The sequence below is a fragment of the Syngnathoides biaculeatus genome, chromosome 8, assembly GCF_019802595.1.
Source record: "Syngnathoides biaculeatus isolate LvHL_M chromosome 8, ASM1980259v1, whole genome shotgun sequence".
Lineage (NCBI taxonomy): Eukaryota > Metazoa > Chordata > Actinopteri > Syngnathiformes > Syngnathidae > Syngnathoides > Syngnathoides biaculeatus.
This window is the reverse complement of record NC_084647.1, coordinates 8,681,128-8,698,539: the sequence shown is the minus strand read 5'-3', so window position 1 is coordinate 8,698,539 and position 17,412 is coordinate 8,681,128. Positions and strand designations below refer to the sequence as shown.

Genomic DNA, 17,412 nt, shown 5'->3' with positions numbered 1-17,412 from the left:
TTCACCTGTTAAAAAAAAAAAAAAAAAAAAAACGAGCTGGAGCAACGTTACGCTTTGATTGATTCCGTTCATTTTATGACAGACTGTTGAACATTTACAATTAAAAAAAAAAAAAAAAAAAAAAAGGTATGTTGTGGGTGTCATGTTCAAATTGTGAGTAAAAAAATGGATTATTTCTCTGGAAGTTCCTGTAAATTCATGCTGGGGAAAAAAAACCTTTGCAAAGTTTCTTTCGTATCAGGAGAAAAAGCAAATCTCAAAGGGGGAATAATCTCATTGTCGTTTGCTTTGCTAGAAGCAGAGGGAGGAGGGAAATCATTCATTCATTTATCTTTCCATACTGCTTATCCTCACTCCAGTCACGGTCCCAGATGACTAGGCGAGAGGCGGGGGTACAACACAAAATGGATGCCAGCCAATCGCAGAGCACATAGAACCAAACAAAAAACACCCGTGTATACATTCCTACCTACGGGCAATTTAAGAGTTTTCAGTTACACCTGCCACGCGTGTTTTGGGGATGTGGGACGAAACCGGAGTACCCGGAGAATAATCACGCAGGCGTGGGGAGAACATGCAAACGCCGCACACGCGAGCCCGGATTTCAACCAACAACCTCTGAACTGCGAGGCGGATGTGATTACCCACCGTGCCGCCGGGGGGAAATGAAATCGGAAATGAGATTTTTGTTTTTAATCATTATTATTATTTTTTTTAAGGGAATAGCACCAGCCCTATGTTGGGCTGTGTCGTTATATTGTTATAATATACACATTATATTGGTTCAATATATTGATAAAACGGCAACCCAGTTATGTTTAAACTTGTGTGGACATGTATTTTATAATGTTTTTTTTTTGTGTGTGTTTCCCTTACTGGCATACTGTAAGAAGCAAGTCACGTTGCCACAATTGAGTTTCCTGTTGTCTGTTTGGGTGTGTGTGCGCCTGTTGTAATAGGAAGTGCGTGGACGACAGGAAGTGCGACATCGAGGGCCAAGTGAAGCAAAGTTAACCACGCACAAAGAGAGCGAGTGTCGACTGGCTCGATGAAAATAGATCCCAGTGAGTCACACGCTACACGCAAGACGAGGTGTTAACATGTCACGTCCATTTTGTCAATAAATTTGATTGATTGTCACGGCGCTGTGTGGCGTTGTTGTGGCGACGGCAACGCACGTCAACTGTTGCCGGGCAATTCATTCAGAGCCGAACCCAAAAGGATTTTCTTTTTTTTTTTTTTTTTCTTCCAGAAAGCATAAACACCCGAACCCGAAGTTGATTCCGCATCACTTCCTATACGAGCGACGACGGCAAACGTGCTGCATTCAAACAGTGACAAAGAAATTAGGGGGGTTGCCTGGGGGGGGGGGACATGATCAGGTCAAGGAGGGACGAAAAATGTGATACCTTTGGAGCATAGGAAGTGACAGCACCGTTTGAAATGACAGTCATTCAACCGACGTCATCGCGCCGCGGACGCAATGACACTGACGCAAATCTCTTTTGTCTGGAACGCGCTTTTGCGTCTTCTTGTAGAACTGGAAAACTTTGTCGGGTGGCTGCTGCCTTAACTATTACTGCCGTAAAGGGTCATTGATTAAAAAAAAATAAAATGAAAAAAATCTCTATTCTTAAAGAGAGAGATTTCCCCTGGGTCGTCGAGCTTGACTAGGAGAGCAGAAAAAAAAAAAAAAATGAAGAGAGGCCCGACAACTTCTGTCTTCAAAAAGGGAACAAAATACAAACACGAACATTAACGGAACAGAAGCAGCAACAACAACAACAACAACTACACCACACAGGCGACGAGCTCAAAAAAAAAAAAAAAGAAGTCTAAGAATAATAAAAATACATGATATTACGTGAATTTGTTTTTTATATTTTAGGGAAGAATTTTATTATTTCACAGGTTGAAGTAGATAAAACTCATTTTAGGGATAAATAAAAGGCCAAATGAATAAATTCATTGCTGGGTGCTCTGAATGAAAGAACAGCCCAGGTGTGGGTTTTCCTTCCCTTTCCACCATACGGTACTTTAAAGTCCTTTTTAAAAGCCACCGAGCTTTCCCCACAGGAAGTGAACACACCACAAACATCTCCGTCTACAAGACGAGCAAGTCGCCGATAAACATGATCGGCGCAGGTCGGCGTCAGACCACTTTTGCGCCGCCGCGTTGTCGTTGCGCTTTTTTTTTTTTTTTTTTTTTGCGTCATTAAAGCAGACGCGATCCCCGGAGGCTTGAACATTCTGTTGAAACACACGTGTCACACGCTGGAGGTTTTCAAATGTTTGAAAGTTGACAGCGCCGCTTAAAGCCAGCATACATGTACACTTGTATATGACAGTACAAATGCTAACCAACGAGACCACAACAACTCGCAAACGAGTTGAGGACTCCGAAGTCATGGGACATCAGTTTTAGGTCAGACGGTTGAAACAAAGTGGTCTTCGCAAGAGATGACCGACAGGGACCGAACTGTTGGAGATAAATTGCAAAACCGAGACCGGAATTCACCACAATGCACATCGACAAGCCACACAGCTTCTTGGAGAATCTACTTTGAACACTTAAGACAAAACCGGAGCGTCTTGGCCAAGCGGATTACCTCTATGTTCACATCAGCAAAAAAATTGAAACATACCAAGAAAAGAACACCGGCCCTCCTGTGAAACATAGAGGAGGCTCAGTTATGTCCAAATCATCCACATTGTCAGAATCAGCTTTATTGGCCAACTATGATAAAACAGATGTCTTGATTCTGTGCACGTTTATTTAGGTGGTGGTACTTTATTTTCTGCCCCGGACACACCTAGTATTGTTGCGAGGGTTTCCATGGTGTACACACACAGCACGTGTGACCAGAGTGAGGTCAATGAGCAGAACTAAACTATAAAAATGTTGCAGATACCTGATGGAGGAAGGTACAGACACAGGATGTGATAAAGTTCCAAAGAAAAAGGTTAACCATTTGTATCCTCCCCATTCACAAAATTTACCAGCACTCATAAATGTTCATAGCTTCAAGAATATATATATATATATCTTTTTTTTTTTCGATAGCAAGTTGCAGGTGGCCACCTTGGACGCTAAGAGCAAACAGATGGCACCTCAATCACCTCCGAGAGCACAAGCTTTAAGCTACAAAAGGTCGCAGTGACCGGCCCACTTCTGTGACCTTACCACGCAGTCCAGTTGAAAAACAAAACACGGAGGAATAGGGGTAATCTCTTATCAAAGGCGTGCGAGTCATACGACTGACTGGGCCTCAGTAAGGTGCAAGATGGGGGCCGGGCCGAAGGTGTGGTGTGGCGTGGTGCTAGCGCTGCCTAACGAGCGGTACCGGCAACTCTGTCAATCCATCGATACTCGAGCGGGGCTACACTTGACAGAAATGACTGGTACAAGTTATGTTGCCAGATGAAACTTTGAGAGTTGAATTTTTTTTTTTTTTTTTTTTAACAGGTCTCAACTTGTGACGTTAGCTCAAGTCCAACATGCGTGATCTGGCCAAATGCGACTGACACACTTTAGAATTTGAACGGGAGGTGAACGTCTTTGCACCGTTCCGGATGGACGTCGAGTCACAATGCCTCGTGTCACACGATCTTCAACAACAAAACTGTAACTGAGAGACGCTGATGGCGTCGTGGGGCATTTGCCTGACTTGGCTGTAGTTCCGCGTGGGTTCAGTTCCCACTCCGTGACGGTGTGAATGATAGTCTATGTTTATATGTGCCGTGCAACCGGCTGGGAACCAGTTCCGGGTACAAGTCCACCTTTCACCCAAAGTCGGACGGGACGAACTCCAGCACCCTGAAACCCTGAGAGAGGTTGAGAGTGGACGGCAACTATGCGAGATTCAGCCAACTGCTGACAAACTGCAGTCCGGCATGTGCACTGTATTGAGTTTTACATCAAGGGTCAAGTATGTATTAAATGTATACGCACCCGTGGCTAAAAGCAAAACGTGCAGTCTCTGATGCTAAAATGTACGTGGCTGTTTTTTTTACTTGAGTTGAGCCATTGAACGGGACAATCATTGTCAAAAGCCTCTGAAATATCCACACTCCTTCATTTTTTTTAACTTTGCATTAATATGATAAACAGGTCGCTCCGGTGGCCAACAATCTGCGTATTCTTTGAAAATTGTGCGTTTCTTTGTGGTGCAATAAAACAAAAGTTTTCTGGTTAGCGTTGATCGTTTCCTGTTTTATAGCAAGTCATTGTCAAACTTCAATGCCATGCAACGTCCACACCAAATGACGAAAACACAAATCATTCGCAATTTGGCATCAGCTATATTTCTAATATACGTATTTCAAATTCGGTGGGAATCAGCTCAAATCTGGTTTGATGTAGCCACCACCTAATATGGCCACAACGGCATAAAATGGCCACTTCAAACCGAAACGGGAGACTTCCTGAAGCGTTTCTGTGCGTCACTTTCTTGTGGTTCGACTCACGATGGACAGATTATGCAAATTTCCTCTTGCTAAAATGTAGAGAGGGCGTCATGACTGATGACTGAGCCGAATGTCAGAGCGTTTTGGAGAAGGGGAAAGGTCTCAAAATGTCTTTCCTCGATTGGCACCGATGAAATCAAAACAGCATCGGCACACAAAGTGGATGTTCTTGGGGGGGAAAGACACCAAATCCGTCGGTGCATGTGCACACAGGCCTTCCTTAAGTCGAGCTCACTCTGGGACTTCCATTCCACGTGCCGATCAAATGTCAAGACACGCCTCGAGCAAAATATTTCAGTCCCGCAGCAACTTCATCACGATCGTCGCTTTTACCATAAAACGTTGCCTGAAGAGTTGAGAACGCTTTCATGGGCACACATTCATTCTGGTTGATTCGTGGAAATCGGTTAGATCAATTTGGGACTGATCATGAAAAAAAAAAAAAAAAAATCTACAATTATGAAAAAATGGCTACAAAGTAAAGGTCCCCCCCCCCCCCACACACACACACACACCTTAAACCCGACTGCTGTCACCACCAGTTTTTACAAAAGCTATTTTTAAAGAAGGACAAGATGAATCACAGAATATCCCCAGACACACTAAAAATTATCAAAATAATTTCATTTAGGCTCCAGCCACCGACGATCGTATCGAAAAAATGGATGACAACCCTGTAACATTCGCACAGGAAGGACAAAATACATAGATAGAGAATTCAGTCATTCATCTTATATTGTGATTATCCTCACCGGGGTCGCGCGAGTGCTGGAGCCGATCCCAGCTATGTTCGGGCAGGGGGCGGGGTACACCCTGAACTGGTCGCCGGCCAATCGCAGGGCACATATAAAACTAACGCCCATTTGCACCCACATTCACACGTACGGGCAACATGTTTTTGTGATGTGGGAGGAAATTGGAATACCCGGAGAAAACCCACACAGGTACAGGGAAAACATGCCGACACCACACAGGTGGGGTCGGGATTTCTATCCCGGTTCTCAGAACTGTGAGGCAGATGTGTTAACCGGTTGGTAACCGTGCCACCGAGATCTATTGGGGGGGGAAAAAAATAAATACAATTTTGCCAACTCTCCCAAAAACAAAAATTGCTTTCCATATAGTTTATCGTTCACCATTTGAGTGAAATCTTCACACCTTAGCGCACTACAAAAATGAAAAACTTTCAAACGCTTTTGTGTCCCTGAGAGCGGTCTTGTTTTTTCAGCTTTTTCGCATTCGATGCAAATCACGATGACAAACAAAATGAAGAATGATGAAGACATGAAATGTCTTTTTACAGACGAAACACCGCGACAGCGATTTGTCGTACACCTACAAATGAGGACTCGGGCAGAAGTTTGGCCAGAATCCACATTTGCATTTCATCAAATGGGATATTAAAGACACTGGTTAAAAAAAAAAAGGAATAAAAAGGAAAGATGAAGCGACAAGATGTCATTTTAACCTTGACGTAAAACTGCACAGGCTTTTTCACGTGCAAAACAAATTGAAATGAACTGAGATGAACTTGAAGTGTGTCAACCTAACTTTGTTGTTCCCAATTTCATGGGGTCTCGCATGAATGACAAAAGTCAAACCGGTTGTTGATTACAATTTCACGTGCAACAAGTGCAAAAGGTTGTGCGTGTGATGTGTCCTTCCATCCCACGTTTCCCAACAATATGTTAAGCAGTTTTTTGGGTCGTTTACTTTCGCAAAGCTTTCAATTTAAAAGGAGTGACGAGGGATTGCCCGCGCGGGTTGGTTCTGGGTGGTCTTGCATCAACTAGATTAGATATTGATCGGCTTTTGGGCGTGGTGGGAGTGCCACAGATCAAAAAACGTGAACGTCTCATCTTGTCCGCGGCCATTGTGTGAGTGTGTTTGTGTTTCCGTGCACTTACATGAACGGGGTTCCGCTCGTTTCCGGGCAATGCGGCGCGTAATAAAGACATGCTCGTCCCTGAGTTCGATTCCGGTCCGGTGGAGGAGGAGGAGGAGGAGAAGGGAAATGAGTAGCCTGTTGTGTTTAATGTACACAGAGGAGCAGACGAGACGCCCTCCGGCTGTCAATAACAACAGACGCAGCGTATTTGAAGGGAACTTGGGGGGGGGGGGGAAGGAGGGGGTGGCACGAACTCTCATACAATCTTCATGGTGAGGGTCCGTGAAGGCAGCACGGCAAAGAGTCCACAGAGCTCCGCGCAGCTCCACCAACTCGACATCATCGGAAAAAATAGCCAGCAAGAGACGGAGGCCAGACTTTCGACCCACCTTTAACGGAGGGGAGGGTGACTGACTCTATCGCCGCATTCTGGCGGACAGACGGCGTCGCTAACAGGATGATCCCGAAGGTTAAGCAGCAAATGTCCTCAGGAACGCGGAGCATTAAAGGGAACAAGCGCGACGGGCTAGCAAGCTAGCTGGCTAAAGCAGGGCTAGCCGCTTTTGTCCGGGCTTGGAAAAAAAAAAAAAAAAAAACCCCGGTCGAGTTAAGAGTTGGAATTGTCACGGAAAACACTTTCACCGACGTGCCGGGGTGGGGAGGCCTTGTCAGGAAGAAAGCCCCCAGAAAGTGCCCCCCGCTCCCGTTTCTTGGATGCTGCCAATGGAAAGTGACCGGTCTGGCGGCAGTGAGGCCACAAAACGGAAACAACTAATATGTCCTCCGCGACGTCTTCTGGACTCCAGAGCGGGCCGTTATTCTTATAGCCACTAAAATGAAGCCGGTGGACGTCTACCGAAGAAGACAGAATGACTCTCCTCCTCTTCCTCCTCCTCCGACAATGGCCGCGATGCGTTTCCGTGCGCCTCGTAAATCTGCCCGCTCTCCGACCGTCGTCCCGCGGGGGCGATGCGTTCAGGGACACCACGTCACCAAAAGAGACCGCTCGGCGCTCGCACGGCGGTAACAAAAGAAAGAAGGTAGTCAGGTTTCGATGAAAACGAGGAAAGAACCGAAATGGCTGCAATTTTGGATAAAAAAAGATACGTTTGAAAAGGGCAGGGGAGGGGAGGAAAAGACAGATGGGATGAAAGGAAAGAAACAAACAAAGAAGGATGGAAAGAAGAACGACGAAGCAAGCATCAAGGAGGCCCCCACCCCCACCAGTCCAAAACCCCAACTGGCTTTGAAACCTTCCCCTGAGTTTATACGCTGACATATTTTGAATCCACGACCAAACCTAACGGCAAACTCCAAACCTGACTTGTATCACTTTGAAATCTTTTGCTTGAAAACCTTCTTCTTTTCCTCCATTTTTCTAATTGTTCCTCGGCCTGCTCCCCGCTTTCACTGCAGATCACGATATCGTCCGAGGTTACGACCGCAAACGGGAAGGGGCTCAGCGCGGATCCCTGATGCCCTCCCACCTCCACCTTCAATTCTTCTAACACACCTGCGGCACATCTCGCCGCCGTTCTGCTGCCCTTCAAAAATTCCACTTTCAATTTCAGTGGCCAATCTTTAAAAAAAAAAAAAAAAAAATGGTCCCGTGTCTTACCTGGACTGATCTGGACCTCATGGACCGAACCCAAGGTCTCATCCTTCTCACGTCACCTTTTTTTTTTTTTGGGGGGGGGGGGGGGGTTATGACTCCATGAACTAAAAAGTCAACAATAAAAAGAGACTTTGGGGCAGGGCGAGAAGCGCTTTCATCTCTCAGCGACGCTTGCAAAATAGTGAAACGCGAGAGCGCTCGCTGGCCCTGATGCGGGGATCGATGCCGGAAAGAACATCCATATTTCCATAGAGCAGATGTGTTCGGTCAGCTGTGGATGAAGCAATTAGAGGACAAAAAAAAAAAAAAAAGACAACGAAAAAGTCAATGTGGAATCATCAATACATTAAGGGGGGGGGGGGCAGCATGAAAGTGGCTCGCGTTACATAAGGAGACAAATATGGCAGGAAAACAATGTCATGAACACAATCACACAAAATATGAATCTTGCTTGACATTTCTCACAATTCAAATAACTTACATCTCAAATATAAATATAGAAATGGTCTTCCACAACGTGTGCTCAATATTCAACAGACTAAAATAGAAACGGTCACTTTTAATACCTGAAGAGCTTTTATTGCAGAATGCGGAATTTGTCATTGAGAACCGTCAAACTTTTATTTTGAAACAGGAAATCAATTGTTTTGCGAGACAAAGCTGAGAACCCAACAGAACTTTTGGAGTCATTACACTTCCTGGAAACCCACATTGATGCATATTTATATCGTGAGTGTTTCTTTCGGCTTGTCCCTTTCGGGATTGCCACAGCGTGTCATCTCAGATGAACGCACATATATAATAGAAAATATAATAAATACAAAGTTGTGCAAAATGCATCGGGAAAACATGTCTGGATTTGTGTTGTAATTTGCACCTGTATGATTGTCAACCACTTAATTAGTCCGTATATCAATATTCATTTACCAAAAAAAAAAGTTTAGTAATGGTACCTGTCTCCATCTGTGAAATAAGTCATGGAATGCGTGAATTAAGACGAGTTCTTCCACATTTCGGCATTCTATACACGCATTCCATTTTTTTGGTTTGATGGCACTGTTTGTTATAAAAATGTTTTTCCAACGGAATACGCAGAAACTGCAAAGCATTTTTTTTTGCAAACTGCTGCCACCTCGTGTTAAAACGAAGGCGGTGAAACATGAAAACTGCAAAGGGAATTTTTCGCTCACTTTGACCTTCATGCAAATCGAAGAGGCGGGCCGGCACGGCACATCTGCCCCACAGTCCTGGGGACACGCGTTCGAATCCAGCCCACCTTCTCCCCGCGTCGACGTGGATTTTCTCCTGGTACTCCGGCTTCTGCACACATCCCAAAAACATGCATGATATTTTGTTTTTATGTGCCGTGCGATTGGCTGGTGAGCAGTTCCAGCTGGCCCCACCCCCTTTTCCAAAAATGGAGGTTCAGCGGGTTGCAATGACGTCACCACAACCGTTAGACCAATCGGCTAAATTAACGACAGAGAAGAACCTCAGGCTTCTCCAATCACCTTTGACACACAAGATGGCGAAATTGGAAACCTGTCCATTGGTGGAATTGTTTGACGAGCTAGTTTTAATGTTTTATTGTGTGAAATAAAATCCTGGCAATAACAATGTCAAGTGGTCTTGAATTTTTACTAGTCACAGTAGCAGGGAACACTACACATAAATGTCTTTTTTTTTTTGGGTTAAAGATAAAAACAAGTACAGTAGTAATCTCGACAAGAACAGACACTTTGCCGGGACAAAAACTCAACCTTAAAAGAATGAAGTATTCCTTTGCAGAAATACATCAAAGTTTAAAAAGGAAAGTAATAATTTAAATACATTAAAAAAAACAAACAAAAAAATAAACTTTTCTTCTCAAAAAGAATATGGCCAACATCATTTATTGTGAATGATTTTAGCGTCCCGGATCCAGTTTGAGGACACAGCGTGTCCGGTATTTTCCTTCGGTTCATGGCGTTATTGAAGCATCAAATTCGAGGTGGAGTCAGTAGTAGAAGCACTTGTGGTTCTTGAGGTTCCGCCTGTAGCCAAAACTCTTGCCGCAACGGTCGCACATGAACTTCTTGTGGCCCGTGTGGACCTGCTCGTGGGCTTTCAGGCTGTTGCTCTGGTTGAAGCCGCGACCGCACACGTCGCACACGTACGGCTTCTCGCCCGTGTGGACGCGGCGGTGGCGTGTCAGGTTGCCCGCGTTGCTGAAGCGCTTGTCGCACGTTTCGCAGGCGAACGGCTTCTCGCCCGTGTGCACCGCCTGGCGAGCGCAAAACAAAAACAAAACAAAACAAAAAAAAACTTTGAATGAGCTTCTCTTTGTACGATACAGATGGACATGTACACGTGTGTAACATTATTGTTGGCGGCCCTGTGGGGACGTCTCGACCTATCGTGGCATTCGAAAGATCCCGTGCTCGGTTTTTTCGTCGGCCCAATCGAGACAAAATGTTTGGAGCCGCTTTGCGGAGTAGCAAAGTAGGTTGTGCCCATACCGGACTGGACTCTTGTTTAGAGAACTGTGCAAGAGGAAGAACAAGCGCTAAGGAATATTTTATAAACTACATTCCAATAACCTTAAATGTGTTTAAAATGTGTGGGAAGGGTTAAACTATGTATTCTAAAAGTTTCACCATCCACGGATGCGTCTTAAACGTATCGTTGTGATTAGCGGGAGTACTCGATGAGCCAACAGGCATTTTCTCTGGTGTACATTTGATTTTTTGCTCAGCACTTTGTAACACGTTTTTTTTAAAAAGTGTGAAATTTACATGAAGCTGGGAGTTGCAAGAACCTAAAAAATGTAATATACAGTGATGCCTCAGTTCTCGACCACAATCCGTTCCACAAAACGATTCGAGAAGTGATTTGTTTGAAAACCAAATCGATGTTTCTCATTACAATGAATGGGAAAAGAAATAATGTGTTCCAAACCTAAAAAATTGGGCTTTTTAAAGCATTTTTAAAAAAACTCTCCTGATAATAAACTCCATAGTAGAAATCCATCCATAAATACTTTATATAATAATTTAAGAAATATTTATTTTTTGATTAACATGTATGCTTTAGTAGTATAGTGCGCTAGGCCGGGAGCGCTTTGCCGTATCTGTAGTGACTCGGCGCACGGCCTCGTAAACTTTTTTTTTTTTTTTTATTAACAAAAGTGCAGAATAACTTGAAACAAGCAACTTGCCTTTTTCGCTGGGCGCATTGTTACTTCCGTTTTTTTTTTTTTTTTTTTTGGCGGCCTGGGGATTCTTAACAAAGCGCGTCGTGGGTCAGCTGGTCTGGCCGTGCGCCATCTTCTATTTCCGAGTTTTGTCGTGACGTTCGAGTACCGATTTTCGTTTGAAAACAGAACCAAAACAAAATCGACATTTTTGTTTGAAAACAGATTTGTTCGAGAACTGAAGCTTTAGTTTAAAACGGAGCCATTCTTCGCAGATCACTTTTTAGGACTTTTTGAAAGACATCACTTTAAGAACATTTTGATCAAATCTAAGAAATTATAGGACTTGGGGGGGGGAGAGCTACCTGGTGCGTTTTGAGGCTGCCGTGCTGCGAGAAGGCACGAGAGCAAATGTCGCAAGAGAAGGGCTTGATTCCGCTGTGCACCTTGAGGTGGATCTTTAGGTAGCCGGTGGACTTGAAGGTCTTTCCGCAGACGCTGCAGTCGTGCGCGCCGCCCGCCGTCTGGTGCTGCTGCTGGTGCGAGCGCAATTCCGCCACGGTCGACATCCAACGGGCGCAGAGCGCACAGGCGCACGGCACGGCGTCCGAATGCAGTTGGAGGTGGCCGCGCAGGGCCTCGGCGCAGTCCGCCGCGGAGCCGCACACCACGCACGCCAGCGAGGAGGCGTCGGTGTGCATCTCCAGGGTGCTCTTCTGGATGAAGGTCTTGCCGCAGGACACGCAAGCGTACGGTCGCTCCCCCGTGTGGATCCTTTGGTGGCCCTTGAGCGTGACCGCCTGGTTGAAGCTCTTCCCGCACGTGTCACAACGGAAGGGCTTCTCGCCCGTGTGGATGCGCAAGTGGCGCCGCAGGTTGCCGTTGATGTTGAAGGTCTTCTCGCAGAAGGGGCAGCGGTGGAGGCGCTCCGCCGCCCGGACGCGGCGGACCGCGTGCAGGCGCCGGTGCATCTTCAAGCCGTGCGCCCGGTAGAAGCTCTTGTCGCACTGCGTGCACTTGAAGGGTCGCTCCTCGTTGTGCATGCGCTGGTGGTCCAGAAGGATCTGCCTGAGCGTGAAGCCTTTACCGCAAATGTCACACGTGTGAGCGCGCTCTCCTGCAAAAAACATGTCAAAGCAGAGCCCGTGTCCAGAATCGCCATCGAGCCACATTTCATCCTTATAGGGAAATTCCGGTGGTTTGGATTAACAATATATCCAATAGGTCGTGTCATACGTACTGTGCCTTGACAATGCGATTTTAATCCTCTCCCATTTAACGGAGTTTTGAGAAGATTTTTTTTTTTTTAAATCGACAACTACGAATTTTCATGGTCGCTGCCATTTTGGTGAGTCACATGACCTACGTGCACGGATGGGATTTAATTGCCGCGGTAACAAAGGCTGGCCAGCGCTGATTTCTCAGATTTATCCTCATCTGATGAAGATATAGCAGTATCGAGGCGGAATACGTCCGTACAGATTTCAACCTATGGCTGTCATCCATACGTCGCGAGATCATACGAAGTCATCAAAGAAAAACTAAATCGACGGTGGAAAGTTAGGTTGATGTTAAACTCAAATGTTCACTTTTGGAATTTTCTTTGGGACTGATTGCCATTTAGGTTTAAATAAATAAGGGCTGATTAAAAAAAAAAAAAAAGAGAAGATAATATTTTTTTCTCTGAGGCAGGATTTTAGAGGACCTTATTCAGGCTGGTTGATCAAATATTCTAGAAAACGTTTGGTCAAACTTTATTGACACACAAATGTGGCAAAGTAAGGCGAAGACCGACCCGTGTGTTGGCGCATGTGCACGTTGAGGCTGCGCCGGAGGGTGAAAGTTTGTCCGCAGACTGTGCATGAGAAGTTGTCGCGTTGGCACGCCGCCTGCTGGGCTCTGGGCTGCAGCCGTTTGCCGGATTTCCTGCCGGACCGCTTGCCGGCTCGGACGCCGTTTCGGGTCCGGCCCGTGTGGTCGGCCTCGCTGGCATCTTCCTGGTCCTGACCAGGAGAAAATAAATAAATAAAAATAAGGGCTTCAACAACATAATTTGCCTGTCTTTTACTCCTTTTTTTTTTTTTTTTTTAATTCTACAAGTCCTTTGTGATTATTTTATTGTATTATTCACATTGTTAATGTTCCCAAATGCAAGCGTAATGTTGAAAGGATTTAAAAGGGCCCATCTTTTACCACCTTTAGCTAATATTTGGGATGTTATATTGGCTCTGCGGTGCCTCAGTGAACATGTGAACTATAATTTAAAACCCTTCACTCATTCCAGAGTTCCAAACGTTTTTTTGCAGCGTCTTGAAATCAGCTCATTCGCATGTCTCAAGCTTATGTATGTCACCAGCGAAGATTTCCATCACTCGCCCATCACCTCTCCGCCCCGTAGACATAAAGACGCGTTCGTCTCACGGGAAGTGAGAGTTGAGTCTTCTACAGGGTGGGAACTAATCCGGGGAAAGCCAAATATGGACTAAGTGGATCCATAACTGAGGTCAAACAGAAGTAGCCGTCAGAACCTTTTCTGGACAGAAGTATGACAAAACCAAGCGGCCTTTGAAATGAAATTGACACTTTTATACTAAGTTCATGTTAGAGAGGATTCGAACCCCTGTCCTCAGAACTGTGAGGCCCAATAAGATACACAAATGAGTAAAATAAATGACATCAATGATGGGGAACCGCCAGAACTCAAGAAATTGTCTTAAAAAAAAAAAAAAAAAAAAAAAAATCATCAAATTTGTCTTAATTTCCTTGTTTTCAAAACTTTATCTTTGAGACAATTATCGCAGCATATTATTTAATATGGTAAAAATAATTCTACATACGTTTCATCAGCACAACATATTCATGACTCTATAATGAGGTTACCCATGATCTGAGCCGCTTATCCTCACAGGGGTCGCGGGAGTGCATCCCACACCCTCAACTGGTTGCCAGCCAATCGCAGGGCGCACAGAAACAAACCTTTCCGCGTTGCTCTGCTGACGTGGTACCGGTTGCGCATCCTGACCTGACAGTCCGGATGCTCGTCATCATCCGGGTCCAAACTGCCCCCCTGCTGAGCGGACTCGCACGTCTGGTCAAGCAGAGTGTCCTGCGTCACGGCTCGATCTTCGTTGGCCTGATAAAAACAAACATAAGCGATGTTCATATTTTGAATGACACGGTCAAGAGTGGAAATTGTGTGCGCATTATGGAACATATCGGTCACAGAAACAGATGAATTCTTATACGACCTTCTTAAGGACTAAAGTTTATGGCTCATGATACCTTTGAACCAAGTAAGACATAAGAACATTCGAAGGCCGTTTCGGTCAAATTTGACTTTTTCTGACCTTTGAAAGGTCCACCCATTCATTTTCTGAGCCGCTTATCCTCACGTGGGTCGCAGGAGTGCTGGAGCCTATCCCAGCTGTCAACGTGCAGGAGGCGGGCCACACCCTGAACTGGTTGCCAGCCAATCACAGGGCACACACACAGACTCACAATCAAAAGGTTTTGGGTGCAATTTAGAGGGTCGAATTGATGCTGCATGTTTTTGGGGTGTGGGAGGAAATCGGAGTGCCCACCCGGAGAAAACCCACAAAGGCACGGGGAGAACACGCAAACGGCACACAAGCGGGGCCGGGACTGCACCGGGGCCCCCAGAACTGTGAGGCCAATGCTTTACATCCTTTTAAAGATCATTTAGGCGACTTTGTTGGCTTTTGTTAAACTTTCATTTCTGACTGCAAAGTTGAGGCTTGCAGGGTGACTTTGGAGAACATCAAGACAAGCGAAGCCATTTCAAAACCTTTGAAATCACATTGGAGATTCAGAATGAGCTTTTTTGAGATCACTTCAAGACTTTTTAGGACATTTTGGTCAAATGTAAAACTCTTATGGATCTTTTGGCCTTTGGTGTGGATGTGCGCTTTTGTGAGTGACACTCAAGGTATTAATTATGAATACTAATTTGTTATTAAGGTTTGCAGATAAACTGAAATTGCTCCGTGATGTTTGGACGGGAAACAGAATGACATCAAGTCAACATGACCAAGGTGGGCTGGAATAAATACCTTGTGAGTTACATAAATGACGGCCGACTCCCTGACGTCCCCAGACACGGCTGAAAAAGACAATGTCCAAAAATTAATATCAAGACAGTTATTGCTTTGACTCGTGAAGCAGATTTTACACTGCAACATAGTCTGCTGGAAGAAAAGCATCATACTGTATGTACGTCGTGACGGGCGCAAATGTATGTGACAGTGACGACGACGACGACGACGAAGATGCGGCGGTCACCTGCGGCGCCCCCCTCCCCGGCGGGCTCCTCTCCGTCCAACGTGCACACCGCCAAGGCAACTTCCTGCTCAAACACCGCCTCTTCCGCTATGACGGCGTGCGCGCTCGACAGCACCATGCTGACCGCCGTTTCGGCCACGTCCAGCCTCTTCTTCAGGTCCTCCAGCTCCGCCTCCGCCTGCGTCAACTGCGCAGACGACAGACATCATCTTTGCGATATTCGTTCGTCGTCACAAAATGGCTTCTGGGAGGGAACCGGAAGATCGGCAGGAATTGGAAACGCGTCAAGTAAAACACCCCCCGAAAGGTTGTCAACGTTATTCATTTCAAACTGCACGTGTGGGTTTGGTTTACTTTTAAATTGTAATTACTTTGTATTGCATGTTTGACTGAGTTTGAGCGAGCGGGGGCACAGACACTCGTTCTCACTCAACACAAAACAAAACTTTGGAGCGAAAAAGTCACTTCATGTCGGTATTGCACACATATTTTCAATTTTAAAAAGGATGGGCGCCTTGACCTTTGAGATCAGCTATCGGTCCGGCGACGCCGGAAAAAAAAATGAATAACGGCTCCACAGCTGTGAAAAATGAATGTCGACCTCGGCCAAGTCGACCGCAAAAATCGCTCGAGGCAAAAATGTCAAGTTTTGTTGCGCTATTGTATGGAGGGCATGTTGAGAAATATTAAAGTGACGTACTTGCAAGCGTAGCAGAGATGAACATTGGTGGAAAAGTTGGCAGATGTTCTCGGCCGCCTCTTGAGCCAGCAACGTCATGAAAGAGCTGACGTGACACACCACCTGATTGGGAACACTTGTTATAGATAGAAACGGGGCCCCAAACGGAGCCGCTACTATGAGGCTTTTAAAAGCAGTTTCCCACTGACATTTTCCTTCCTATCCTACGTATTTCCTGCCTCCCTTGAAAACCTCCCCGTGTGTCATAAACGCATTTTTGTCAATTTATGGGGCCAGGGAGCAAGATAAATCCTTAGGGACACGTACATAAATAGCGAGTTTCAGACAGGCTATTAGGGAGGGATTTTTTTTGAAACAAAACAATGTACAAGATCCCTTTGGGTATCCTACGCAAGGTTTTATTGACTTAAAATGTTTCCATGATCTCGTCTAAACAAATATCTAGCAAGCGGTCACTGGTGAAATAATAATAATAATTGTAAGACATGAAATTGTCATCGCTTTTCCATCATCCCTCGCTAATGTGTGGCTAACTGGACTAGAAAAAACAGTGTTAGTCCCACCACACAATAGGGAGCGAACATGGCTTTTTCATTGGGGGAAGAACGTTTATGACAATAAATTCAGAAACTTTGAATTCAAAATTTAAAATAGGTCCCAGGGCGTCCACTCGTAAAAGTTAAACCAGTCGCCACACCGGGCGCCGAGCGAGCTTGTCTACATTTTTTACCGTCATCCAGGACGCGCGGGAGGGAGGCAGCCAAATAACAAATTCATCACATTATGTAAAAGAACAAAAAAAGAATCAGAAAAACGTACGTTATCCGAGGGCGAAAGTTGAGTGCTGTCGTCATCGCCCAGCGACATTTCTTGCGTCGTGTCGGAGACAACTTTGCTCATTTCGATCACGGCCCTGTTGGCCATTTGTTCCAAAATGGATGTCGCTTGGGCCTCGAAGTTCACCATTTGGGAATGTGCTGAAGCTGACTCGGAAAGGACAGCCGACCGCAAACGAGCACGTTAAAAGTTAGCCGCCAGGAAAACCAAATCGAGCATCGACTCACATCCGACTGGGAAAAAAAAAAAAACCTCAAGACTCGGAAGTGACGTTTTCAGCACGTGGTCTTTCAAAATACGAACTCTTTTGGTTGAATAGGAATGTACAAAAAGAAAATCTTTATTTATTTATACTTCATTTGATTAATCCGTACATCAATTTACTTTATTCGTACGCGCATACACGACAAATTAGTGATGCTTCATCATCAGAC

At 45.3% G+C, this 17,412-nt stretch overlaps 2 protein-coding genes across 5 annotated transcripts in view; both read right to left on the bottom strand.

Annotated features, from left to right (window-relative positions):
* The window catches only part of mark4b (MAP/microtubule affinity-regulating kinase 4b), a 32,061-nt gene extending 23,990 nt beyond the window's left edge, over positions 1–8,071 (bottom strand). Inside the window, exon 1 of one of the 4 annotated variants that reach the window (XM_061826886.1) lies at positions 7,974–8,071. In XM_061826886.1, the coding sequence (XP_061682870.1) occupies positions 7,974–8,015 (42 nt within the window). In that variant the 5' untranslated portion in view covers positions 8,016–8,071. Of the gene's footprint in view, positions 1–6,374; positions 7,652–7,973 lie in introns of those variants that run through there. The other 3 variants (XM_061826884.1, XM_061826887.1, XM_061826888.1) reach the window with 3 other exon arrangements.
* A 1,518-nt stretch (positions 8,072–9,589) lies between these two features.
* The window catches only part of LOC133504932 (uncharacterized), a 38,244-nt gene continuing 30,421 nt past the window's right edge, over positions 9,590–17,412 (bottom strand). Inside the window, exons 18-25 of the mRNA XM_061827674.1 lie at positions 16,961–17,156; positions 16,142–16,243; positions 15,442–15,628; positions 15,213–15,262; positions 14,165–14,275; positions 12,938–13,145; positions 11,508–12,259; positions 9,590–10,233 (exon numbers count right to left, since the gene is read on the bottom strand). Coding sequence (XP_061683658.1) covers positions 9,967–10,233; positions 11,508–12,259; positions 12,938–13,145; positions 14,165–14,275; positions 15,213–15,262; positions 15,442–15,628; positions 16,142–16,243; positions 16,961–17,156 — 1,873 coding nt within the window. The 3' untranslated portion in view covers positions 9,590–9,966. The remainder of the gene's footprint in view (positions 10,234–11,507; positions 12,260–12,937; positions 13,146–14,164; positions 14,276–15,212; positions 15,263–15,441; positions 15,629–16,141; positions 16,244–16,960; positions 17,157–17,412) is intronic.